Source organism: Melozone crissalis, unplaced genomic scaffold (assembly GCF_028551555.1).
Source record: "Melozone crissalis strain CALT ecotype California unplaced genomic scaffold, PUWL_Pcris_2 ptg000004l_1, whole genome shotgun sequence".
NCBI lineage: Eukaryota > Metazoa > Chordata > Aves > Passeriformes > Passerellidae > Melozone > Melozone crissalis.
In genome coordinates this window covers 27,425,468-27,452,994 of record NW_026535782.1, presented here as the reverse complement: position 1 = coordinate 27,452,994, position 27,527 = coordinate 27,425,468, and the positions used below count along the sequence as shown (strand labels likewise).

Below are 27,527 nucleotides of genomic sequence, written 5' to 3'. Positions count from 1 at the left end.
ATGCCTTAGACTTGGAATGAAAGTAAATTAGCTTTTGCTCTAAAATGGCTCTTAATCCCTGTGGAATTTCATCCCATGATTTTGACTGGGCAATAAAAAAGATTGTTTTTAGGGCACCCATGAACTTCAGGGGGTTGTCTGTGTATAAGGAACTGTGTGAGTAGAAAGGTGAAGATCTGATACTTCAGAATAACTATGAATATTTTAAAAAAATATCCAGAGATGGACAGAATTTATCCAGAGATTTAATCAGGCCCAACTTGAGATGTCTTGGGGTTATCATGTAGCTTCTCCCTTAGCAAAGGCATGTATAATGTCACTGGACATGAACAGATAACAGAGTCCTACCAATTATCTCAACTTTCCAGCTAGAGCAATTACTTTGATCTTACAATTATGGTATGTCATGTGCCTAATAAAAAATTAATCAAATGATACACTAAAGAAAAATAATTAATGAAAAAATTCTTCTACCCACTGAATCTCCGAACAGTGTTGGGCTGAATATTAATTACACAAGATGTTTACTTGTTATTTGCTGAGGACAACTGCTATGACTCCTGTCCCTTAATGTTACGTGAATGTCAATTAGATTCTGACAGATGACAGTCTCCTGTTCATGTTCTTGTCTTCCAGTTGGAGGTGCTGCAGTTTCTGATGCACTGAAACTTCTTCTCCTGTTGCAAATATATTCTAGCAACATTGTGTGAAAAGCCAACGGGCAACTAAGTGAGGCAAATAAAAAATCAATAAAAACTTTATCATTTAACAGAATATTAAATCAGTCTGAGAGAGATGACTAGCATTTTGGTCTTGACCTAGGATAAGAAAGACAACTTTGCACAAAATTGCATATTCAATTAATAAGATTTTGACTGATTTCTCTTTTATTTACTATTTCAAGCAAAGCTACTCTTCTTGAAATAGAACATCAAAGTAAATAATCTGAGGCTAATATTGAAAATAGTCAAATGCCCAGATTCCCTCATCTTATCTGAACTTGACTTTAACCTAAAGCTGACATCCATGGGTTTGATCAGAGTTGCCCAAGTTTTGATTCATTTATCTTCATACAATTTAGTTACTTCTGTGTTGAGAAGTTTACATTTAGCATAGAAATAGTCCTGTGAAATTTACTTTAATTCCTGCATCATTTAGAGACGTACTGCATAGTTATTAGTAACCAAGGGTAACTTGCCCTCCATATTTAAATGTGTATTAGTGTACACATAGGCACATATGTGGGTATTTTACCAGTATTTCATGAGAAAGCCATATCATATCAAATTACTTTGACAGTAAATAACTGACTATACAAATAAGTATATTTCAAGAGTATATTTGACTAAAGGTCTTTTAAGGATAATCTGAAACTTCTTTTTATCTCTTTATAGCTGTGTTGTAATTGAAAGCACCTGACTTTATGAATCCTGATGCCCCTGTAGAATATTGGAGGATGATAATTTCACTACCCTATGGTAGGAAAAGCATAAAACGGAGAAAAACTTGAAATCTGAGAAAATGATGACATGGTACCTGGCCTGCTGCACATACTTGCTTTGAATGGACCTGGACATTGAGCGATGGCTAAATCCATTTGCAAGTACTCATGTATTTGTTAGATACTCAGTACTGGTTAGGACTATACCAGCCCCATAATGGTCTCATTTAGTACTTACCTGCTCATGCTGCAGATTAAGAGTTGTCTGCCTTGTGTCTTTAACAGGCAGATTTTAGTCAGGTATGGCTGAATCCATTTGATTCTTTCCCAACAGCCCTGCCAAACAGGATTGAATTGTTTCCATCCGAGCTATAGTCAACATCTTAAGTAAAATTTTTGAAAAAGGTATATAAAAATTATTATATGGTCTTGCAAAATTCTGAATAGTGGTCTTGAAGTTTCAGTTCTACACACATAGTCACAAATTAGTAGCTCAGAGACTAAAATATCCTTGCACCCTCTCTTCCCCCCTCCTCCTTGCTATCCAAGTTTTTGTACTCGCAGCTGAGTCAGTGTCAATTTTGCATGTCTATATTAGAGATTATGCCAAAAATACATTGGAGGGTCTCAGACCACTTTAGAAGGCTGTAATCCTATATTGACAGTACTCATTAGGGAATATGATACATTTGCATCGGTGCAATTATGACTTTGCCCACTGGCAGTCTCCCAGGACACAAGCTATTCCCTGACACATTTCCTGTAGCAGTTACCTTTCTGCACTGTGTAAAAAGAAGCCCTCTTCCCATCCTGGCAACATCATTTAGTGTGAGACCTAACTGTACATGCCATGAGCTTTCCTCTGCTGAGACTGCTGTATATTCACAAATGCACTCACCAAAAAGTACTTATTTTTCTGATTTGCATTAATATCTCAAAAGAATGCTTTGATCTACGTATATAACCTCCTCTTCACCCCTCCTCCTCCTTCTACAACCTGTTTCTACAACCTGTTTTCATTTATTAAAAAACACTGCTTCAGTTTTTATGCTGGAGCTTGTCAAGGGACAAGAGATATGAGGATCCTTATTATTCACGTCAGACCAATTATTCTTTCTCCTTCAGATATATTCCCTACTTGATAATCTGCGTATTGCTGCTTCTTAAACTAAAGATCAGTTTTGAATTTGGCTTTCACTGTTTTAGCTGCCTCTAAAAGCAATTTGTCAATGAAAGCCTAGTGCAAAATGGCTCCCAGACAAGGAAGATGGTCTAGTCGATGTGACAGGAGGAAAACAGCAAGAACTTTAACACTTAGACCAATCTCTTTTAATTGTATCTCAGCATGTTCAACAGGTCATATCAGAGATGAAGGTACTAGGAAAAAAATATTGGAAAGAACTGGTCACATCCCACACCATTTATCTCATTTAGAATTATTGGTAATATTCAGCTGAACATTTAATTCGGCTCTACACTTAATACACTTTAACTAAGTCATTCACTAATGATCTCCACTCTGTTAATATAGTGTTCTACATGTGGAAATAAATTTAAAAATCAGTGAAGCTAGAGAATTCAAACTGATGCAACATGTTTTAGTTTACTTTCTGTGTAACAACTTCCCACTCCATAGTAATGCTTCCATTTTGCATTGACAAGACTGTCTTTTAAAAGGATGCATTGATACAAAATTCAGCAAATTATTTAGTCTACTCTTAGCTTCCCGCTGAACTCAGCTTATGCATGAGTTGGATGTTTTATGTTTATGGAGTTTAAATGCTTTCTTGGATGTGGGCTCAAAACAGTATCTTAAGACTTTTCCCCAGTGGAAAATAATTTCCTTAACAGGGTAGTGGTGAGTCATCTGGTCTTTGCGCCTTAGGGCTCTGCAAGTGAGGTGAGTAGATATTGCTACAGCACTCAATCATATGAAACCACAGCTGCCTCATCTGTAACCACATGGAGACAAATCAATACCATTAGCTTCAGTGAAGTTATCCTCTTGACATATTTGACCCTAAATCCTTACCTGGAACACACAAGGGTGAGGACTTGTGGACAAAAAAATACAAAACATCAGAGGACTGAAAGTAAATTTTTCTTTAATCTCTTCCTGGGAGTTGGCTAAATTGTAATTGGTATTGTACAAAAGTACCTCTGAGGCTGGGGCATGCAGGAACTGGAGCTGTAGGGGCACAAGTGTGGTGCACCATACAGACAAGACTTCTTTCACTTCTTTTAGCTTTCGCTTCAACTAGTCAGGACTAAAAGGATTAAAGTGGAACAGGATGTGCTATAATTTGTATATACCCACAGCAAATTATCATCACAGCAGAGGAAGCAGCAGAAATCTCATGGCTTAGCAGGACATCTGAGGCACAATACTTACAAAAGATATGACTGAAATGACAGGGCTAAAATACCATTCCTTGTTCAAAAATCCCCTTGATCATATTATTTCCCCGTTTCCGGCAGAGCTCATGACTGAGAGCTGTCTTCCAACCCAAGCCTTTTCTCACTTACATTGCTGTCAAGCCAGGGACCTGACTGCCTTTACGTGCGTGAACAGCCGTGTGGGGGCTGGCAAAGGAAGCTCGTTTGCATATGTACAGTCACACTTGCAATTCCATCTAGATATCAGGGCCTGCGCAGCCCTTCCCATCTCTGTATGAAGAATATTTCCGCAGAAAGGCTTATCCAAAGCCAGTTAAAGCCAAGCAAGCTCTGTTAATTTCCTTTGCTGTTTTTCACTTGGGGCACATCACTTCAGTTTCAGACCTGACCATGACTGTACATTGCCTGCCATGCCAGTAACAGACTCCTGTAGATGGATTGCTTGCTGGGTGACACATCTGCCACTAGCTCTCATGGTTGCTCTCCAGAAAATCTTTTGATCAATTAAACTCAACTTCAGAAAATTACCTTGTTACAGGACTGCTTCATATTTGGCCTCTTTGCATTGCTCTCTGATACCCGTGTAATCAAATTCACTAAGTGCTTCTTGAGGAGGTGTTGCATCAGCCTGGTCCGAACCACTGCCTGGAGTTCAGCGGTTCTTCCTTTATTTATGTATCAGCCGTGATTTCTCACAATGCAGTTTTTGCAAACTGCTTATTTTACAACACGTGTTTCAAACACACTGAAGAGGAGGATTACCTGTACCTCAAGCATAAACCCACACATAGTCGAAGTCCTCCCAGACATGCCCAAACTCCCGAGATCGCCTCCTCGGCGCTGCAAGATTGGGGAGATGCAATCACCCCCGTGCCGCCGCAGCAGGAGCCCCGAATGCTGCTCCAGCTGGAAACCCAGGAGGAAATCACCCCCCGCCACCCATTCTCGCCTCCTCCCCGAACAAGCCACTGGAACGGAGATCTCTCTTTTTGCCTCTCCTATTGGACCCTGCGGTTCCCCGCGGCTACTGCGCGCCCCGATCTCCCGCTGTCAGCCGCCGCCCATGCCGCCCGTGCCGCCACCGGTGCCGGCCCCTCGGCTCACCCCGCGCCAGGAGGGGAGGCAGGTGAGGGCGGCCGCCCGCCCGCGCGCCCGCGCGGCGTTGCGCATGCGCAGCGCTGTCCCAGGCATGCTCACTGCCGGGGGCGGGGGGAGCGGGACGCGGTGTGGCGGCGCTGCCCGGCTGCCCTCGGCTCTCCTCGGCTCCCCGCGGCTCCCCGCGCTCGGCTGCCCTCGGCTCGCACCATGCGGCGGCGGGCGGCCGCCTGCCTCCGGGCGCTCTGCCTCCTGCTCCACCTCCGCGCCGCAGGTGAGCGGGGGCGGCCGCGGCCGGACGGCGGGGCGGGCGGGACGGCGGTGGGGACCCGCTTGCGCCCGGCGGCGCACCTGTTGGGCGGGAGGCGGGAGGCGGCGGCTGCCCGGGTCCGGCGGCGGCTGCCCGGGTCCGGCGGCGGTTGCCCGGGTCCGGAGCCCGGCAGCCCCGGAGGCGGCAGGAGCGCCCGTCAGCACCGCGGACAGCGGCGGCCCCGGGCGGGCGGGCGGGCGGGCGAGTCCCACGCTGCGCGCCCCGCGGAGCGGCCGCGCTTCGGCCCCGGAACGCGAGGACCTGGCCGGAGGCTACGGCAGCGAGGGGAAATCGGGACTCCCTGTATTCCTCCTTCTTATTTTATTTATTTATTTATTTTTAGATACTGGTGAGGAGGCGTCGCTACTTGTATGTGCTCGTGGCAGCAGTGGTTTTAGAAAGGGAAATTTCAGCTGCGACAGCAGCAGGCGTTTCGGCTGTTAGCGATGCTAATAAATCCTGTCTCTGCTTTGCTGGCAAAACGTGTGCCTCATTCAGAAATGCAGTGAGCGATCGGCGCCCTAGTATGTACGTGAAGTTCCACTGCCAGTTTCCTTCCAGTAGTCAGAGCTTATATTTCTGGTGTAAATCTCAGGCTTCCTTTAAGCCGTGAAAAACTGCTCATCGTTCAGAGCCTCCGTTTATCCTGTGCAGACTTCAGCATATATTATCTAAGGAAGGAAATAAAATCTGGGGTAACTGTATAATTGAATTAAGTTCTCAATTAGTAAAGTTGAAGAGTTTCTTTGTTTTGTCATTTATGACAAGCTTAGCCACTTCTGAAGTAGTAAACGCTTGCAAGTTCCGTTAAGTTTAATTAGGAACTACAATTAAATGCACAGGTACTGATTCTTTCGGTCCTGGGAATGTTATTTTTAGGAAAGATTTTTAAGCTGCGACAAATTTGCGTTGTCTTACTGCAGAATCATTGAAAGGAACAATTGAACTTCATGTGTCTTAATATAGAAGAGCTGTATGAACATCCCAAATAAGATCTATTATGAAAATAACTGCTTTACTGCCTTTTTTTTTTTTTACAGTTGTCAGGAGAAATAACTTTGTCTCAGTTATTGGTATTTTATTACCCTGTAATATTAGGCTACACTTCATAAAATTTATGGAGCCTCTTTCCTGTAAATCTATAGTTAGGATGCTCATGCTGTTTTGGCTTGTATTCATATGTGCAAAAGATTATTGACTGAAAGATGGGAGCATTTCATGATCTGTTTTAATAAAAGCCTTAAGCTGCTTTTAAACTGTTCTTTTACAACATGTATTAAATTTACCATCTGTACAAAATTAGAGTAAAGCCTCTATTTGACATAACATGCCATCTAATCTCAGTATATCCTCTATTAACAGTGGAATTTACATTAGTTTTGTTGTGCTTCATTTTTCTATCCTGCTAATGGAAACTGGGTATATATTGTGCCAGTAAGCTGTTCACTTTCCTTACTAAGTTCAGCTTGTTCCATTAAGTTACTGGGAATTCTTGCAAAGAGATCTTGTCTTTATTATGCAAATGTCTCTAATCATAAGAAACAGAGAGGAAAATGGATGTTTATATGGTGCTACTGTTTTTGCCTGAGTAATCATGGAAAAGAATTGTTTCAGAGAAGACAAGGGGGAGGATGTACAGGAGCTGAACTCAACCTTTGCACAGTTGGGCATGGTTCGCACAGAACACAAGAGCAGTGCTTCCTCTGAGGCAGGGCTGCATACAACTTGCTCTTGTTGGAAGTCATTGAACATGTCACAACAGTGAAATAACAAAGGGAGCTTACCATCCTAAGATATCTCTGTTTCATCTGATGCAAGTAGAAAATTTGGTCTTACACAGGCTACCACTATGGACATCTTTTATGTATAGCCTAGACCTTAGGATTATTTATGGTGATTTTGAAGCTTTGGTTCATGTGAAATCACAAGATGCATTCTGCTTGCTATGTCACAAATTATATCCCAAATGTCAATTTTTGTGTAATGTGTTGGAAACTGCTTGGCTTTTTGTTCTGAAGCTGAATTTCTATGAGACATGTTTCTGGAGAATGCTTAAGACACCATCACTATGTATTAGGAAAATCTCTCTTGATATCAGTTGGTGGTAATAGATTTTAGAGAAAACATAAGTCTACATTTACTTCAGCTAATGCTACAGCAAAAAGAGTTAATGTGTTTAAGTAGAGCTCATATAGCAAATCCAGTTTCCTTTTGTAGAAAGTAGAAAATACAATTCTACTACTATTGTAGTAAAATTTTCTACAATAAAAAGGAAATGTTCTTGTCAAAAATGTGATCAGAGATTTTCATGTGCTCAGTAAGGTACCATTTTACTGAGTTGACTTAGATACTGATTCCAATACAGCATGAAAGTCATGTTATCAGAAAATGAAATATGATTGTGCTGTTGGTATATGCATACATTTCTACCTAAAATAAGACACTTGTGTGTGCATCTCTGAAAACAGAATTAGGCCCTTCTGCTGAGTGCAGCAGGTGAAGTAATCAACCTATATAGAGCTTGCTGTTGTAGGAAGACCTAAATTTGTAGAAAGTGATTACAGGTCAGCATGAACCTTCCACTTACATTATGCATTGCATGAGAGAGTGCACGACAGTGTAGGTTATACTCTCTTTTAGTATGTATGATCTAATACACATGTTCTTGCAATAAAAACCTGGTGTATCCCAAGGTGACTAGGAGGCACTGTCTCCTTGTAAAAGAATGGCAGATAGTAGGAAAAACACAAAGCAATGCATTAGACTAACTTGTAATTAGAGAGCCATATGAGTCATGCACATTACTCAATTAATTACCTCTTTCACCTAATTTTATTTTTTAGCAAATTTTAAAAATAAAATTAAAATATTTGTATTCAGTTACTGGAGATTTGTGATTCTGTGAAATAGAGTAGGAAAACCAACCTGACTGGTTAGTACTCCAGATCTTAACAGCTATCAATCACAGTCTCAATGCATCACCTACCTTGCATTAAAAACCTCTCTTGGAGAAAGCATTTTTGCAGAATTTGCTTTTAGGATAAACAAATCCTGGTTCTGCAGAAGCAGAAAGTTAACAACTGATTATTTGATCAGGTCATCTACGTCATGGTTTTTTGAGAAAGGTCTTACACTATCTTGCTAAGAGCTTCTATTACCTCATTTTATTATTCTCTCCAGCAGTGAAGACATGCATTGCCAGCCTTTAATCAATATGAACCAATGCTTTGCTGCTGGCCTTGTCAGAGAGGAAGTGTGTAGATCCTTGTCTCCACCTCTTGATGGATCCGTTCTTCCAGACCTTCAGAGGAATCACATTTTATCTTTTTTGGGCAATGCTGTAGTAGCAGGAGGTTTGCTTATATCAAAACTGAAGTTTCTTTGACCACAAACTAACACTCCTTTGGGTAGAATTTGCTAGGTAGAAGTGTATGTTATAAATATGCTAGACTGGTTCTCACACAGCTCACAGGGTGTCCTGACTAAGTTCTGCTGAGTTCAGCTTTCCTGGTCACACATGCACTGTGTGATATTGTCATGGTTGGAAATTGATCGAGGACACTGCAGTTTCTACTTAGGTGTTGGGCGGGCCTATTTTCTCTAAAATGCACAAGCTCTGAACAAAAGTAAAAGAATCTAGAGACTGTACTTTTAGGGTTGAGGTGAGATCTGCATAAAACGCATTTGCCATCAGATCCATTTCAATAATCTCATACTAATGAATGAATAATTCTAGGTTCCAAATACATTTAGAGTGAAAGTGAAGGAGCTATTGATTTAAAAAATGAATAACATTACACTAACATAATCGAAATGAAGCTGGTTCTTATAATTGCCTTCTTTAAAAACACATTGCTGGCCATGAGTGGGTGTTTTTACTAGAAGAGTCTTTTCTGTCTTTTATTAGTAGGACTCATGGATAATCAGAGGGTAGTCATCTGTCTCTTCAAAGATTCTGTTGGGGGAAAAACAGTTTTATAATTCATTATCTGACTTCATATTTTTGAGGAAGTATTTGGTTGGAAAAGAGGCTTATCATATTTTTACATGTGGAAATTCTTGCTATTCATAATTTTAAAAGGCATCATCTTCCATGAGAGATTTATGTTCAGTACATCCATTAGGAAATTATCGAAGTTTGTGGTCTTGGAATCTCTGACTAATTCCATTTGTTGTACTATAAGGATGACTAAAGCATCTTAGACAGTGAATGCTTGTTTGAGCTTCTCTGGAGAGCAAAGTGGGAGAGTTGCTGAAAGTCCATGAATTAGGCTCTTGGGGGACTGTCTCTCTAGAAGGAGGCCAATGACGTAACTTTGTGGCTCTATTTGGTGGCAGGCCCCCCTCCACTGGGGTGTTACATTGATTGCTGTGGGGAATTATATGGAAGCATAGGGCTCTTACTCCAGAAAGCACTGTCATTGTGCTGTAGGATTTTCAGCATGGCTTCAGAATAAATACTTGGGGAAGTTAACAAGATCTGCTCAGAAATCCTCAGTAGGATTTTTTAGAACAATACTGCTGTAAAAGAAAGCCAAAACTTTAAGACTGGAGTTGACTTTGCTTCACAACAGCTATAGATTTCCATGGAAATACAATTTATTTCCTTGAAATGCCATGTATTTACATCCATCTTATGCAGAGCAGTATTTATCTATAACCTTCATTGGAAAAATGACAGTAATCACAAAATTAGAAAATTATTGCATCAGTTTCTTGCACCTTCTGGAAAAAAATTCTGACAGGAGTCTATGTGGTACATTAGTGCCAGGCATAAGTATGGCAGAATACTTAAGTGCCTTTGGGACCACTAGCTCATCTCTTAATTCACATGAGTAGACCTAGTGAAATCAATGGTCTATGGTATCTAGTTGCAGTATTGATGGATCAGGCAGCAGGCCCATGAAATGAGATGCAAAGTGTCTTTTTGAAAAAGATACCACTCATATGCTTAATTGTGATTCACTATAGCTGTGGATATTTTTGGCCAGGGCATTTTTTTTCCTACAGAAAAGAACAAATTTAGCAAAAATAAATTTCCAGTTGTTTCTATTTTCAGCAGATTGCTTATTAGAAAAGCAAAAAAATCCTTGCAATCATCTCTCACCCTCCCTCTCTCCTTTCCTGCTTCTCTTGTGGGTACTCCCACCCTCACCACACGTGCATGTGTGTGTGCCCTTTCTTGCTCTCACAGCTACAAACACACGCATAAAGAATCATTTATATTCCTGCTCACATAGATACATACATTTTGTACTACTTGAATTTGTCTGAAATTTTTGGTCAAAAAATTGTTTTTAGCAGCAAACCAAAATGTGTTTCAATGTTTACAATTGTCCTATCCTGTTCTTGCTTAGCTCTGGTGTACTTTATTTGCTCTGAATTTTGACTTATCATGGGTACTGTGCCTCTGCTGGAAAAGGCCTGGCCTTTGGTTACTGGACCTAGCTAGGAAAGCATGGGAACCCTTCCCATGTAGGAATGTGACCTAGTAGTTCTGTAATGGAATGTAGCCATTGCTAGTAGCAAAGCTGTAAGTTTTGTCCCAATTTTGCGAGGCCTTGTGATTAGTATTTGACATATTTAATATTAAATCTGACTTTTGCTCATACCTTTGCTGGTGATTTTTGATCAATCTCAAGCACGATCATTTGGGACACCTGGTCTGTCCAAACTTTCCTTGACCTGCTTGTTTTGCTTGGGTTAGCTCTGACAGCAGGTTTTCTACTTAAGCAAGCATTTGTATCTGTTTTGATCTTTTTTTTAGGGTGTGTGGTACAACTGTAGTATACACAGGAGCAGTAACAAAGGCTTGGTAGAACAGCAGAGGCTTGAGGAGTGGAGGCACAGGATGTTTTGTTAGACGAGTGCGGGTGTGGGATGATAAGAGAGCACAATCTTGGCGCTGAAGACTCCATGGTAGAAAAAGCTCAGTAAAAGGTAAAAATGCAGACCTGGAGCTTGAGAAACCGGTTTTGGGCATTAATGAAGAGAACTAAGAGATTGTATCTAACATACATATGTGGCACCTTTTATAGCAAGTTCAGATATAACCTGGAGCTGCAGACCAACTGAAGACCAACTGAAGAAAGAGGAAGTATAAATGCATATTAGAAAACATAGATATATGTAGCTTCCTAAGAGGAAGGAAGAAGAGAGGAGGAAGAAAAATCCATCAGCATTAACATCATATCACTCCTGATGAAAGACTCCAGGTGCTGACAACTCCTCATAACAATGCCCATCACTAACACCAGTGGGAAACAATTGATCTGAGGACCCAGAGAAGCATGGAGTTATAGTAATACCAGGGAAAGGAATAGACAATTTAATTGTGCTGTTCCTGCAATTGTGACTTTTTCTCTATTCATTGTTTTTCTATAAAAGTTAGATCTAGACTAACAACACTTCTTGAATTAGTTCGTTAAGATTTTCACTATGCTAACTATAAACTCTTGGCTTCACTTACATAGTGTAAGGTGTGCTTCATCTTTGTTTATAAAAAAGACTTGGAAAGTAACAGAGGAGTTAATCTACCCAAAGGAGGCTGTGAGAAGCTATACAGCAGCATGCCTGATCATTAGGTCTAGCAGCTACTTTGAGTAAAGAATGGCTTCATTTGTATTGCACGACAGGTTTTGGCTAAAGACAAAGCAGTGGTGTTTTGGTATAAGTCTCTGCATGATGGGAACAGTCACAGCATGCAAGTCCCTCTGTTATTTATGGAAAGTAGTTTCCTAAGTGAATTCTTTTGTCAATTCAAAACTTCATGTATTACCAAAGCAGCAAGTAGATTTGGTTTTTTCCCTTTTCAGATTTTCTTGGTGTACCTCACAAAAGCACTTATGAAAGTGTGTTCTGTTGCCCCACTAATGTTCAAGTAGTACTTTAGCCACTGTTTTAACTGAATTTTATTGGCAATAATTTTTGGTGCACCATGCTAAAGCTCAACAGTAGTTTATGTTTGGCTAAAAGTGCCTAACTTTATCCAGATGAGATTTAGATTTGATTGATGTACTATTTTGCTGACAGCGAGATATATTGTTAGGTAGACAGTACAGATGCAAAGCATATTGCCTCCAGACAGCTTTTGTTGTCATTTTTGTTTTCAACATAATTTAAAACCTTTACATTTTCCACCAGATATGTTGACTCCTTTTAGTATGTTTGTTGGTTTGTTTGCGTTTTTTCTTTTCTCTTGGTAATGTAGATGAAATAGGGATAAAGCAATAGATTTTCTGTGTTTTGAAGGCAAAGCCAAAGGAAGGTCCTGTTGCATGCACCAGAAGAGACAACTTTCACAGTCCAGAACAGACAGAAGTCTTCTAAACCTGTAGCAGTGTTTGTGCTATGTCTAGAATTACCAACAGTTAGCATTTTCCTCAGGATCATTGCTGTTGTAACTCCTGAGGGTTAGAACCATGCTTATAAATGGTCAGCATGATAATAAGCATTTTGGCACTTAAGCATTTTTTTTCTCCTTTCTGTGGGAGAAGACCTCCTTGGTCCTTGTATAGACAAGAGAGAACTGCAAACTCTGCTCTGAATGGGAGTCCATTTCTATCTCGATGTTCTAAAAAGAGGCAGGGAATGAATCTCCCAGCTGTGAGAACTTTGGTGTTACTGGAGAGGATTGATCATTGGTCTGCATAAGTACATTGACCTGCATCTCACAGTGACTAGGATAGCTGCTCAACAGGTAATAAACCATGGTGCAAGAGATGATAAAGCCAAGCCTGTCCAGTCTGGGCCCCATTTATAGGTTTGAAGGAAGTTTGTATGGGACAGAGAGCTTCTTTCAGAGTGGTGAGCCAAGCAGAAAGGAAAAAAGCATGGGGAGCTCAGGGTACAAAATTTAATTCCTGAAATTTGGTAAGTATTTTTGTTACTGAAAATGAGAAATTACTTGGCAACAGCCTTAAGTACTGTAACTCAAATTGCATTTGAATTAAATTTATCTTTGAAAGCAATCCATCAAGTTTCAGCATGTTGTTCCCTTATGAAATGAGTCTGTATTTTATGCTTTTTTCCATTCAATTTCCAGCTTTTAGCATAGAAACCTCAAGCTGTGTAATATACCAAGTTCTTTTTACTATAAAAAGACTTCAGTGTTGTTATAGTGCTAGTGTGTTAAGTGTGAGTATTAGGTACTATTGTGCATTTAAAATATATGCACTAGGTATCTACATTCATTTGTGCATTTCATTTACTGGTCAGATACAGCACAGCACTTTTGCCAGTGGGTTTGGGGTGGCTGCACCGCTTACAAGTAGCAAATTTAGAGTATGTATCTCATTATAGAAAAATGTGACTTTTCAGGAGCATAACTTAACCAAATTTGTTCGGATTAAGATAAATAACAAGATTTAAGAAATGACCTCAAGTTGTTTTTCCAGATATACATCATTACTTTAGACACCATTATCGTGGCCCTATCAGGTTTATGTTATGTCCCATTGGGACTTTTCCTTTTCCAGTCAAATAAATTTCTAGTTTGTGGCTGTAGAGGATGTTAAGGGGGAGGCACCCGGCTTGAGTGGCTTTTGTGTTGTTGTATCATGGTAAAATTATTTAAAGGAACTAGAGGTCTGAGACTCTGCTGTGGGAAACCTGGGGCTGAGCTGGCAAGGAAAGCTTCTTTGACTGAGTGGGGTGAGTAGGGAGGCATAATTTCCTTAACAAGGATGTTAGATAAAATATCTGTAAAGCTGTGATATTTTTATGTTTTAAGAAGATAAAAAACATGCTGCTGTGTTACTGGCTGATTAATGGATCTTTACTATCTTGAAGTTTTTTATCTGTCTGTTCTAGCAAAAGTGAAGATATTTGGGAATTGGGAGTCTAAGAATTTTCTGACAGGTTGCTTTGAGATAAAATGTCAATTGTCTTAAACTATTTAGAGAGTCAAGACAGTCTAAAGAAATCTTGGGTTTTCCTCTATCTGGCAGAGGCCAACTGGAACAGTCAAAAGTTCAAAATCCAATTCAGCACATTGGATTTACTATTTATTATAGGCTTTCTTTTCTGCATATATAATGCAACTTTGTAGACAGGCTCATAAGAATGTGCTATCTAACATTCCTGGGATTTACGCATCTGTTTTCATGAGGAAATTTTGTGCTGTCCATATACTGTAATGATGTGTATATTTGATATGGAATTCTACTGTCCCATTCTCCATCAGTCTTCTGTAGATTAGATTTTTTTTCCCTCTTTTTAGTTTATGATAGAAATAGTTTTATCTTGTATGTTTCTGCAGACAACTAAAAAGATCAAGTGAACACATATTTTGAACTATTAAGCAGAACAGCTGGATTCTGCAGAACAGGGAATTTCTTAGGCATCTGTCCAATTTTCCTTTCAGGAGGATGGCAAATGGTGGCAGTGATAGAAATACTGAAACTAGTACAAGTAATGAAGATGTTCAGATTTAGAAAGTATGCATTCTACATCAGCCTGGAGCTTCTTGTTGCACTTTAATCGATGTAGTGTTATACTTGGTAGAGGTTCTAGAAGCACAGCTCCAGGGATTGGAAATGTAACTAAATCTGAGAATATCTGTAAAAAGAATACTGTTGTACAGGAGCAGCTAAATTAAAGAAGGGACTTAAAGTGGATAAACATGGAAGCAAGATCAAGACAGGCTTTTTTGTTAAAAAAAAATCTAAAGGAAAGCAGTGGCATTGTGGAGCTGCAAGGAAGGAAAAGTTAACCTACAGGTAAAGAGCAGAGAAAGAAATAGCAATATTCATCAGGAGCTAAAATCTAGCAAAGAGTGGTGCCCAGTCACTACATTGTACAGAGCAGAACTGGAGGGTGGAATGAGCAGTTCAGATCAGTGGAGAATCACAGTGCAGCTTCTGTTACTAAAGGAAGCTGCAATGGTTATTACTTGATAAGTAATAACCATTGCATTGAGGAAAGGACCGGTTGTTTTCTAGGAGCAAAACAGACCTGCTACTCATAAAGGTCTGGTGTGGGTTTGAAATTAACCATTGATTATTGTTCACTTTGGAATAAAATTTCTCTTGACATGAAGATGGCTACATTGAGCTGAGAGATAGGTGAAGACTCAGCATTTTTTTGGATAGAAGAAATAGCATGGAATCGCAATCTAACATCTAGTCTGTTCTCAGTGCTGAGGCAGAATAAACCATAATTCTTTGTAAATACACTTGAGGGGAGACAATTTTAGGAGAAGGAATAAAATTATTATAGTTAATAGATAATAGCAGCATTATATTTCAAGTGAGTGAATATTTCAAATGAGTCATAAATAACTCTACATCCTGAAGTAGAGTTCAAACAGGGTAGTGTGAAGAGAATATCAGAACATAATTGTGGATGAAGTTTGCTAAGCTTATTGAAGAGAAACCTCTGGGAATTATATTTTTGAACCTTTTCCTAAACCATATTTACTGAATTTTTGTGTGTGTTGGAATATCTGAAGCTTAAAAGGCACCAAAATCAGTTCCTCATAGCTTCTGACAGTTTCCCTGGTGGCTGCAGAGAAGCATATTCTTTTTTTGTAGAAGTGCATAGTTTGATATAGGAATCCCAGTCTTTTCTCCCTCGAGGGCTGGAGAGTGGAAATATTTGAAGGTGTTATGTAGCAGAAGTACTGGTATTTCTAACTCCTTAATTCTCCAAGTGTCTGGTTGGTGCCTAATTGTTTGTGTTTGGGGCTGAAGTCTGGAGGGTCGAGAAGGAATATATTATCACTTCATCAAATTGAGAGGAAATTTAGGTGTTTAGGTTCCCCTGTAGTACCAAGGGTGGCCATTTCTGCGGGTCACCCGAGGCATCCATGGCAGTCTGGGAGCCAGAGTCTGGTAGTCATTAGGGCCTTATACATAGTCATCCAAGTGTAGTGGAGTTTTTCACACGGGGCACTGTGGATGCTTGTAACCTACTTAAGGTACTGGGGCTATGTGGACTTCTCAGATAAACAAATTCAGTGTGGTAATTTTTTTGGAACATATTTGAACATCTGAATGCTTAGCTGATGAAAATAAAATTGCGTGAGTATAAAGTGTAATGTTATGTAATTAGACATTAATTTCTCATTACTACAGGTTAAACAATATATTTCATTGTCCATCTTGAAAATCTACTACAATGAACCTTGTTTGACTGCAGGGCCTGGTGCTACTGATGTGATATTTAGCATTCTAATGGAAGCAAGTCTGGGATTTAGAAGCAAATGGTGATTCTGCTGTTAAAAGTATTGAGATTCAAGGACAAATGAGCTTTTTCAGTAGTTCCTTAAACTATTTTTTCAGTCAAAAATATTCAGGGGAGAATTTAAGCTGATAGTTAATTGTATTTTTTTTCTGCTCCATTCAGTGAAAATAATGAAATAAAAAAGGAAAGTTGGAATACTGAAGTGGGTAGAAAATGCCACACAAAGAATTGAAGAAGAATCACAGTTGGTTTGATACTCTCAGAAACAAAGGAGCAGGAATGAAGGAAGCAAAGAAGACTCACCAAATGTGTTGGTGGTTACATTCCTTTGTCTTATCTATGATCAGTTTTGAAATACTGGTTTTCTGTGAAGGAGACATGAAAATAAATACTGGAAAGAGATGACTGTGAGAAGTAGGTGACAATGAGAAGTGCTGATGCTTCTTTTTTTTTTTATTTTGTCACTGACAACTCTCTAAATTGCTGTTTAAGACCAGCCCTTAGGATTTTATCAATGAAGCCAACACCCACAAAGCTTAATAGGAACCCAGCAAGTTTAACAAGTTTTGAAGTTCAGCTCTCTTTAAGACTATAGTCTGCAGTTTCTCTTTTTTTTCTTCTGCTTTCAGATGTCTTTGCAATCAAAACCTGACGAGAGCTGAAAACGTGACCTCAGTAGTTATCTAGGAGATTTTGTTTGTTTCAGCCATTTGAAAGAGTAGTCTTAGATTTAGCATTTTTCTTTATAATAGAGGATCTGTGTTCTGTCTTTTTACTATTGATTTTCTGTTCATGTACATTATAAATTGCTTCACTGCCTACTGACAGGGACCCACTTATTCCAGAGAATGCATTTCTCAATGATGCAAAGCAATACTATAGCACAGATATGGTATTGTCCTTGATTTCCCTGACTGAAATTTCATGAGGAAATTAGGTCAACAGAATGTAATTACCTACACTGAAACCTCCTAAGGGCACTGGGTAGAGCTGTGCAAATGACTGATTATTTTGATTTGTTTACAGGAGCAAAAAAAATCAGAGGAAAAATTCAGTTTGAATAGAACAAATTGATTTCTTGTTCACCCTGAATTGAAATGTTGTTGGTGCTAAGCTGGTCTTCATAGCTCATTATGAGAATTAAAATAAGATTGATTTTATATTTTTTAACTAAAAATCATCTCTCAAATTTAACATTGCCATTAAGTCCAGCAGCATCTGAAGAGGAAATTCCAGGCTGATCAGAGTGAGCTCTCTGGGTGCACTTCTCTCAGAACACAAAGTCCCTTTTCTACCACGCTGGGTTTCTTAGAGTTTTTTCTGGAGGTGACTAATGCAGCTTCAGTTACTTTTTATCTGTGAGGCAGCTGAGCCTTGCCTGTTTTTCTGGTCACATAGACTGCTTTCCAGACTGAGAGCCCAACTGTAGCTTTTCTGTTCAGCATAAAGGCACTGAAGATTCACTATTTTTTATCCATGAAAAAAAAAAGGAAAAAAACCCCAGAAAACCAAATAAAAATTTAGTCTTTGTTCCTCTTATAAAGGCATCATCAGGAAGTATTTTGTCCTTCAAAAGATATCTTTTTTTTTTTACTAACACATAATTAGTTAAACCCATGTAATTACAGAATCGCAGAATGGGTAGGGTTGGAAGGGACCAGTGGAATCATATGGTCCAACCTCCCTGCTCAAGCAGGGTCATCTGAGAGCACTTTGCACAGGATTTCATCCAGACTGTTCTTGAGCATCTCCAGTCAGGGAGACTCCACAATCTCTCTGGGCAATCTCTTCCAGTGCTCAGTCACTCACACAGCAAAGATGTTCTTCCTCATATTCAGATGGAACTTCCTTGTCCTTCAGTTTCTGCCCATTGCTTCTTCTCCCATGGCTGAGCACCACTGAGAAGAGCCTGGAAACCTCCTCTTGACACCCTGCCTTCAAATACTGATAGACATTGATGAGGTCTCCTCTCAGCCATCTCGTCTCAAGGCTGAGCAGGCCCAACTCTCTCTAACTCCTCGTTAGCAATGCTCAGGTCCCCTGTCTCCAGTTCCCTAATGTAAGGGACAAAGAGAGTTCTTTTTGCCCAGCTCCAAGGTGTGCAAGGTATGGCCACACACCAGTGTTCTCCTCTGCAGACAGCCAGATGCTCCACTGGCTGGCCAGGCAATCCTCGAGTGAAGTTTGGGTCATAACAAGAGTTGGCATATGGAGCTAAAAGATCTCCTGATATAAGCAGCTGAGCAAATAATGTAGAATTGGGATTATGGACTCATCTGAATTTTAAATTTGATTTTTTGATCAGGTTCTTTAGCTCTTCTCCTAAGTGCCCATTTATAACATGATCACTGCTATTCTCATCTTTGGTATTACTGGGTGGCAAAATGTATCAGTAAGTTGACTCCATAAGTTTTGTGATTGAAGTTAATATCAATACAGAAGTTGAACTTGGCTCAGCATGTGTTCTGCTTTTGTATATAATTTTTTTAACTGTACCCATGGCTGGAAATATAAATAACATTTTTAAAGCCCTGTGGGAATGAGCTTAAGAATGTGGTACACTTCACATACTTAATAGACTGTAATCTTGTTAATCTATTGCTATAGAAAACACATTGTAAGATGTTAAGTGAATTCTTGTATTCCAAAAATATTTTTCTGAATTTCTCAGAATGCAAAGGTCTCATTGAATTTCCAGTGCCATGTACATAATAGCCAAGAGAGACATTCTAAACTTACTCTTCTCTTTCCACAGGCTGCTTTTCTGGAGACAGTGATCACTTTTTGGCAATTCATCAGCGAAAGAGTGGAAAACCTGTGTTTATTTATCATCATGTGGAGAGTGTGGAGAAAAGTTTGGATACAGACAGCTATAAGGATTCCAAACAAAATTTCCGTTCTTCTTCCCACACCAAAATAAGCAAGTTGCACCCTGCAATAATTGTTAAATCAGCCTTCCCCAGGTCTGTTTATGACCCATCCCTCAATCTCTTAGCAATGACTGGTCAAGATTTGGAAGTGGAGAATCTTCCCATTCCTACAACGAATGTGATTATTGTGGTAAGTGACTTTTTATGGGTTTTGGAGGGGTTTTTTAGAATAAATTTTTATTTTTTAGAATAAATATGCCTGTATTTAAATAAAGACAGATTGCAACTTTGGGTAGCCTGACTGATCATCTAAATCCAAATAATGACCTCTTATCTTGAATTTCTTCACTTTGGTGGAATTTGCGTTTATATAATCACACTCTGATTAACAAACAATCTGGTGGACCAGTGCAGAAAATGGCCTCTCTGTAGGTAAAGATCTTACCTTTCCTCAAATGCTGTTGATCCTCTTGTCTTGACTGATGTTTGCACATTTTTTTCTGGATAGGCTTTAAACTTATTCTGCATAGGTCACAAGAAAATGTACTTCAGAGAACTATTCTATAGAGGCAGTGAGGTTTTTAAAGGGTGACATAAAGGTTTCATTCACTTCTGTTCCTCAAAAAAAAAAATCCTGTTTCTTGCAAAGAGTAAGAGCTTTGTTGGTGTATGCACTTCTTCTGGGACATATGGATTGGGGACCCTCCAGTGTCAGTTAACTCTGTGTGTGTGACCTTTCCCATTCTGAGGATGGTGATGGCAGTGCTCCCTCCTGCAGTGAAGGGCCTGTCAGTTTACCCATATCCTGGTGCTGCCCTGCTGCATCCTCACCCTTCAGGCCACTGGAGCAGCCTGCTATCAGGAGAGCTGTCCTTGGTGGGGTGCACGGTACAGTCTGTATGTGTTCTGCACAGACACTGCTTTCCTCACCCCCATGCGTGGGCAGCTCTCCTTGATTGCTGGAGGGAAGAAGAGCCACTTGTGCACTCATTAGAGGGAACTAAAAAAGATTAAAGTGAAATCTGTAAATTGCTTGTTTCAGAGGAAGATGAGAGATTAAAAGAGAATGGACTTTACAAACAAGGAAAAAGAACACAGAACATAAGAGCACGTTAGCATAGCAAGTGTTTCAGAATCCCATACGAGTTCCCTGTATGGTACTCTAGAGATCTGCCCTCATGAATGCTCCAAGTGCAATAGAGTAGTGACAATGAAAAGAATAATCAGGGCAAAAAAAAAGATGGTAGTAGTTTTATTTGCCCATTATTAGTTTTAGCAGATAAAAAGTACTGTCAGGGAACTAGGCTCAAAAAGCTGTGCCCTGGACTTGTTGCATCCCATACAAAGAAGACCACCTCACCTGAGTTTATATGGCTAGCACTGTTAGTGTACTAGCTGTGTGGAAGTATCCATATCAGAGCAAAATAAGGGACTGTCAGTCTTGCCTTGCTGTGGACAGGCCAACTGCAAACAGAGTCCCAATACTGAATGGTATTGATCAAAGGAAGGAGATGCCAAGCAACTGGAGGTATCTATCCTCAAAGCTAGCCTAAGCCAGCAGGGCTGACTCTGTAGTGAAGGTACCTGCTCCCTTCTTTCCAGTGCAAGCATTATCTCACTTCTACTCAAGGTGTAGAAGTTCCTTTCTATTAGTGCAAGGAACTCAGAATAGGCATGGCCCTGCTTTTTTTTCATTAGATGACATTGTTATCTATGAATTGTTGTTTTACTAGGGTTTTGCACAGTTTTGGAGTCCCATGGTCCTCAAGTCGTAATGGAAGAATCCTGCAAAATATTCTAGGGCTACCCTGATTTTAGCTGACTGGCTCTGTGCCTGCATTAAAAGCTAAATGAGGCAGATTTTCAATTGGCAGATAAATTCACATTAAAAAAAAGGTCCATTAAATCTGTATTAAGTTCTCATTAAGTGGCTTTGGTCTGAGGCTTTGCTACTGCATTTCTAGGATGGAACTGCTGCTCTGAAGCCTTCTGTTCTGGCTGAGAACCATATGTGCTTTAAGGGGAGGTATAACAGCATGAGCTAATCATGACATGAAAGCTGTTTATTGCTTGGGTTCTTCAGCTTTCTCTGGATGTGCTGAAGGACAGTGGTTTTGGTTTGTTTCTAATGTCATCCTTTCAGAAAAAGCCTTTGGGGAAGCATATGTTTGAGGCCAAAGTGCTGTGAGTCAGGCAGTGCATTGGACTATTCCCACCATCAGAATTTTGAAGATGCCTTCTTTAAAAGGGCAGCTGTCCCACAGCAGAGTGGTTGCCATCATCCAAGCACAGCTCTGCTCTTTCCAGGCTTCTGTATTTCAACATTCTGTTGCTCCCTCTTGAATGTCACCTGAAGTAGATTGTAGTGTTAATGTAATTACCAAGGGAAGCTGGTTTGTTTTGAATTGCATGTGTATTGCTCCCTCTTTGTTTTGAATTAGCACTTACTGCCTGTTGCTGCTTTCTGGTTTTTAATATGTAGGGCAAGTGTGAGTGTTTGTTGTTTTGCCCTGGCTGACCCCTTTTGTTTCAGCCTTTAGCAATGTTGCTGGTTGCTCAACTTGAAAGAGCAGTTGCTACTGTTGGTGCTTCCTGTAATCCAGTTACATGATTGGTGCACATTGTGATTTAGTATGAAAGCCAGCAACTTTTTTTTTTTTAATAAATCTATGCTCTGTTAGCTCTGTGGAGGAGAGGAAACTGAATTCAAGCTAATTTCAGTGACTTAAGGTCCATTTTCTTCATGATTAAAGTGGAAAGGCAGGGTAGATGGATGCCTAGTGCATATTACAAGGTGGCATTTTGTACTAAGGACTAAACCATCTGACAAGGAAAATGTTGCCAATGCCCAGCAGAGTGCTGTGAAGCCAAGAATTCTGCAGGTATTTTGTCAAAAAGCGATGTTTTGTGACTAACAATAAAGAACATATTAAGAAGTAATTTTACTGAAACTGGGGATAGTGTAGTTCTTGTTTGCCTAAGTGAGGAAGAGGAGGTATTTATTTTCCAGGAGGGAGTTTTATATAATGAAAGGCAATCACATTACCTGATATTAAGTTCCTTTGTTTGTGTGTGTGTGTGTGTGTGTGTGTGTTGGTGTTCAGTTCACCTTGTTTATTGTAGGAAGTAAGGACAATTCAGAGCTTTTAGAGGCATTTTGACTGTTCTATAAATGCCTTAGTGCTTACCCATATGTTCTGTTTAGCTGTCTCTCTAGATGATGTGAGACTAAGTCATCTGAAAATTGCTTGGATAACATACAGAGTTACATAATTTTTTGTAATACTTGAATTTTCTATTTGAAAGCTTTTATTTCAGAATTATTTTATCTGCATTTCAGAAACCATATACTCATTGAAGGTATTAGAGAATTATTAGTGCAGTGAACAAGTTCTCAAAATGTTTATTTATGTTTATTCCAAGTCTTTCCAGTTCTGAATATAAGAACCACAAAGGTCAAGACAGTACATGGAAAGTGGGAACAGAATGTGGATAATCACTTATGATAGAAAATACCGTCTAACATACTTATTAAAAAAAAGCCAAAATGCAGACATATAAAAACTTGAGAGAAAAGCAGTAGGAAAGGTTTCAGCTCAGACTAGGTCTAAATTATCACCTCATGGATTGCTAAAGCATTATCCCTTGTAACCTGATGTAGTTTGGTCTGTCCAAAGCCTCTCAGGCACACAAGTGTATTGGACCAAGATTGGACCAAGGTACTCAGATGCTTTTTTCACTTGCATCCTGTGAAGTGTTTCGGAAATGTAAAGGTAATACACTTGCTCAATATATCAAAATTTTCCCTTTCACACACCTCATTCTTACTGTACACCTTCTTATATAAACATGAAATCTGTTGCTTAGAAATTCCACAGTGCTGTACTGTAGCTAAAATTCAGCTCATCTCTTAATTTTTTGTTTGATTTTCATGAGTGTTACTGAACTGAATTGATCTAATTAGTTTCTTTCAGTTAATGGCAATGGCACGTATGATTCACAGACAGCCATACAGAGCTTTTCTTTGCCTTTTCTATGGCGTTTTGTGTAGGGTTGTATTCCTCAGAGCTATAGCTTTCCCATATCATCACATTTATTTTGTCTCAGTATTTGAACTATTTATTTTCAAACATGCTGAAGAGCACAAGTAAGAACTTCAGGTGCTGCTACTTTGAGAGAGGATTCAGTGGAAGAATAAAGCACAGCAACATATGTATCTGTAATAGATATTCATGTGGAAACCAGATATTTGGGCTGGTATCTATTAAGATATCTAGCATGTTTCTAAACACTTTCTGGATTACTAGGGAGTTAATAAAGGTGGGAGACCATATCCAATAGGCAGACTAGATGTGATCATACTGATCCGGAGATTAGTGCTGACATGAACCATTTCCACATCAGTTTTCTCACAGCAAGAGAGCAGTACCAGATGCATTTAATCTCCTAGTATAATACAGCCTAGATATCTGCTTCAGGGTGAGTTCCCTAATTCCAAATGGCTGTAGTGACAAGATTCATATTGATGATAATAGGTGCTTAGGCAGAGCTGCACACTGACTACCTATTTGTATATACTCATACACACACACAGACATTTAGTGACATCTTAATCTGGAGTTGATCCCAGCTTAAACAACACATTTTATGTTGAAATAATGTGGAAATCCTTTCCAAATCTGGGCACAGTTCAAGTAGGTGGGCTTCTTCTGGGTGGTTTGGGTATCTGAAAACCATGTGGCTGTGAAACCACAGCAGAACTGCTTTTACACTTACGTCACGTTCATCCCACAAGTACTGCTGTATTTCTCTTATATAACTTCATACTACATACTCAGAAAAGATGCATCTTTTGCTCCCTTGATGACATGGCCTTAGATGTATAAGTTTATTTCTCCTTTAATTTCCCATATCCTGATGTGTCAGGTTTAGTTTCCAGTGTCAAAGCCCAGAATTTGTCTATATTATTTGTTACAAAATTTTATTTCATCTTCCCACACCTCTTTTCTGCTGGAAATGTGTCTTTTTCTAATACTTTGTACTCTTTATGAAGTCATGGCTTCCATGTGAAATGTCGTCTCTAAGTTCCTCTAGGAGCCCACAAGGCATCCACTTGCTCCTTCCTTGAAAAGACCAGTGAGACAAGAGGAGCCACACTACTATATTCCCTTTCTGCTGAGCATTGCAGTTCTCTCCACTGACTGGTTTTGTTTGGAGGCCATAAGAAGAACTCTATTAAAAGAACCTGATAAAAAGGTGGGGGCATCCAATGCTTACAATTATTTTCAGTCCAAAAAATGTTTTCCCTAGTGCGGCCTCTTTTGTGAAGACATTTAATGTAGATTTCCTTTCATGAACAAAGAGCACTATGGAATTTCCATAATTTTGTGGAATTTATTTTTTACTTTTCTTTAAATGAAAAATGGATGTTTCTTCTCACTGGCAGTTTGGTAATACAAGATGCCTTCTTTTTCAAGGCTAAGTCACTGAGTCTTACTGACTGAGAGGAGTAGGATAGAGAGAGCCCTCTGAGTCACAGCGCTGAGTTGTCTGTGATCTTTCTGCATGCCAGAAGCTAAGTGACCTTCTGAGAATCCCTTGCAAGACAATAAGATGCTCTGATAATGTTTTTTTACTTACAGCTTTTTTCACTTTTTCCCCAGCTGTCCACTTTACTGACTGCTTTTTCAGAATCTCTTTTTTATTCTTTTTCCTGAATACCATGCCTTGACATAAGAGGAAGTCTCTTCCTTTATTCAGTTCTCTTTGTTAGGAACTCTGCCACCCCTCGTGTCAGCATCTGCTGTCTCAACATCCACCCAGTTAAGTGGCCCAGTAAGGCCATGCTGAACAATCAGTAAAGGTATCTTGAAATGTTACAGTCTCAGTCTGATAAATATGCATAGGAGTCTGTGAGAAGTGTCGATAGCTAAGCATGATCCATTTGACAGAAATTTAGGAGTACTTTTAGGATACCACAGAATAAAAGTAATTTTCTTTGGGACCTATAGAAGGGAAGAGGATTGGGGGTGTTCTTAAAAAAGAAGAGGCACAGTTTCTGAACCAAATGATTTGATGCTTTGCATCATGTGTTGCATGATATGTTATACTACGGTCAATTTGAAAGTTATTCAAAATGGTAGGTTTATCATCCCATCAATCCTGTACAGTAATGCCCTGATTTTCACTGGCATAGATGTAAACATATGTACATGTAGTTCTATGCATTTCTAGATGTGATTATGCTATATTGCAATAATAGAAGTGACTAAGGAGCTGCTTTTTTGAATACTATGCCTGACCCTGGGGTCTCAGCCTCAAGTCTGTCAAATTCTGACTCAAAAAACCCCATTTTCCTGTGTGTGTGGACAGATCACGCACAGTTTGGTGCTGCAACTCAGAGGGCTCTCTGCATCCTACTCCTCCTGGCTAGTAAGAGTACCCTAAGCTCAGTCCCTCTGTAGACCTTGTGAAGAGATGGTCAAAATACTTTTGAAAGTACATTAAGCTAAAACAATGGATTGAAAATAAGGCAAAAAATATGAGTGAGGAGAACAAGTAGTCCATAAATGACAGGTCAATCAGTGCTGGGGCAAACAGTCAAGCTAACTATCTATGAAATATAACGAAAAGTCAAATGTCATGTTTTGTCACTGAACATCTGTTATTGCTGGCCTAGGAAAGGGGTTGGCACTAGCCCAGGCCAAGGAGGCATAAATAGAAAATCATGTCTCTGCAGTAACTTCTCAAAGGAGCTTTCTGAGGTGTAAGATCTTAGAACCTAGTGAAGTATCAGCTGTATCCATCTCCCTTTCCAGGTCATGTATTTGTGCAATACTTGGAATAGCAGAGGATGAGTGCCATGCTGTTAGTGAAATTTTAAGATCTTATTATAATTACAGCGCTGAATTGTTAACAAGCTCTAAATGTTAGTCACACGTTTCAGGAGTGGGCAGTATCAGCCAATACACTTAGTGTGATTGTTCTAATCACTGTTGTGTCTTTTTACATTGTGACCCCAAATATCAGGTCTTCACAGTATTTTGCTTCTGGACTCAAGTCCACCTTCTTGTGAGAGATTGATGCTCGCCATTACTCCTTAAGTTATTATACTCGACATAACATATCTGTAGCAAGCCCTGCAAATAGACCTAGTAGCCTGCAGCTCTGTCATTCTGGATTTTGTTTGCACAAAGAAATCTAGAGAGTCTGCATTAGTTGGCCTCATTTGCTTTCTGCTTCCCTCTGTGCACTTCAGCAGGGATAATTGCATACTGAACCATTAGCATGGTATTGTGTTTGCTGTCAGTCTTTGTGGAAAACAGGAATGATTGCATTAGGTTGGTTGTAACATGCTCTAAAACCTCCTTAAGGCACTTCTTTCCATCTGATTTGCAAAATGTTAAAAGAATGTTAGTAGGATATTCAGCAACCTAGTGCTTTGATTGATTATCTTACTGAAGGCAACTTTGGGGGTGCTTTTATAACATTCAGTGGGATGTTGCACAAAAGCTGTTCATATCTTTCACAAATTGCCCATATCCTCTTCAGTCACTGCGTTCCTTTTCCTGCATTTTTAGTGAAGGGAAGATGTTTCTTGAAGTAATTTAATTTTTTTTTCCAAAAGCTGCACTGTTTAAATCAAAAGGGGATTTCAGGAGCAGGCATGTTATATGTTTTTAAACTAAAGCCTAAACTGTCATTGACAGTTAGCCTTGGGCAGTTTCTCTAAAGGAAATGTCAGCTGTTCCATATTTCTTTCAAGTGTGTATTCATGTTACTGGCCAATCCCAGCTATAAATTAAATACCAGTGTGTAGCAGAGCAGAATCTGCTTATGTTATCCCATTCTTCAAATATGTGAATTTTGTCCTCTAGGAAAAATCTTTATTAATTGATAATTTTAAATTTTTTTAAAGCATTTCTATGACATTAAATTCAGATACAGTTGCAGCCAAAGCAAAGATCTTCAGTGTTACTTAGGCTCTTTACCCAGGTGTAGGAGAGCTGCCTTAAAGGCTTGTTTTAAAGGAGGTAGGGGAGAAAACTGAATTTGAGCTGTTTCTCATTTCACATGATTTAGTTGCTGTGCTAAGGGGTAGAGAGCACCACTTTTCTCATACTGTCAGATGAAATTATTTGTTTGCCCAAATCACATTGTTTCAAGTAACTGAAAATTCAGGGAAATATTGTTCTTGAGCTGATCCAGTACAAATATCTTGTATGTGTTT

The 27,527-nt window shown here is 39.5% G+C and overlaps 1 protein-coding gene across 3 annotated transcripts in view; it reads left to right on the top strand.

Annotated features, from left to right (window-relative positions):
• Positions 1-5,110: 5,110 nt before the first annotated feature.
• The window catches only part of PTPRR (protein tyrosine phosphatase receptor type R), a 138,751-nt gene continuing 116,334 nt past the window's right edge, over positions 5,111-27,527 (top strand). Inside the window, exons 1-2 of one of the 3 annotated variants that reach the window (XM_054276267.1) lie at positions 5,111-5,207; positions 19,183-19,487. In XM_054276267.1, coding sequence (XP_054132242.1) covers positions 5,144-5,207; positions 19,183-19,487 — 369 coding nt within the window. In that variant the 5' untranslated portion in view covers positions 5,111-5,143. Of the gene's footprint in view, positions 5,208-16,683; positions 16,738-16,813; positions 16,842-19,182; positions 19,488-27,527 lie in introns of those variants that run through there. The other 2 variants (XM_054276275.1, XM_054276283.1) reach the window with 2 other exon arrangements.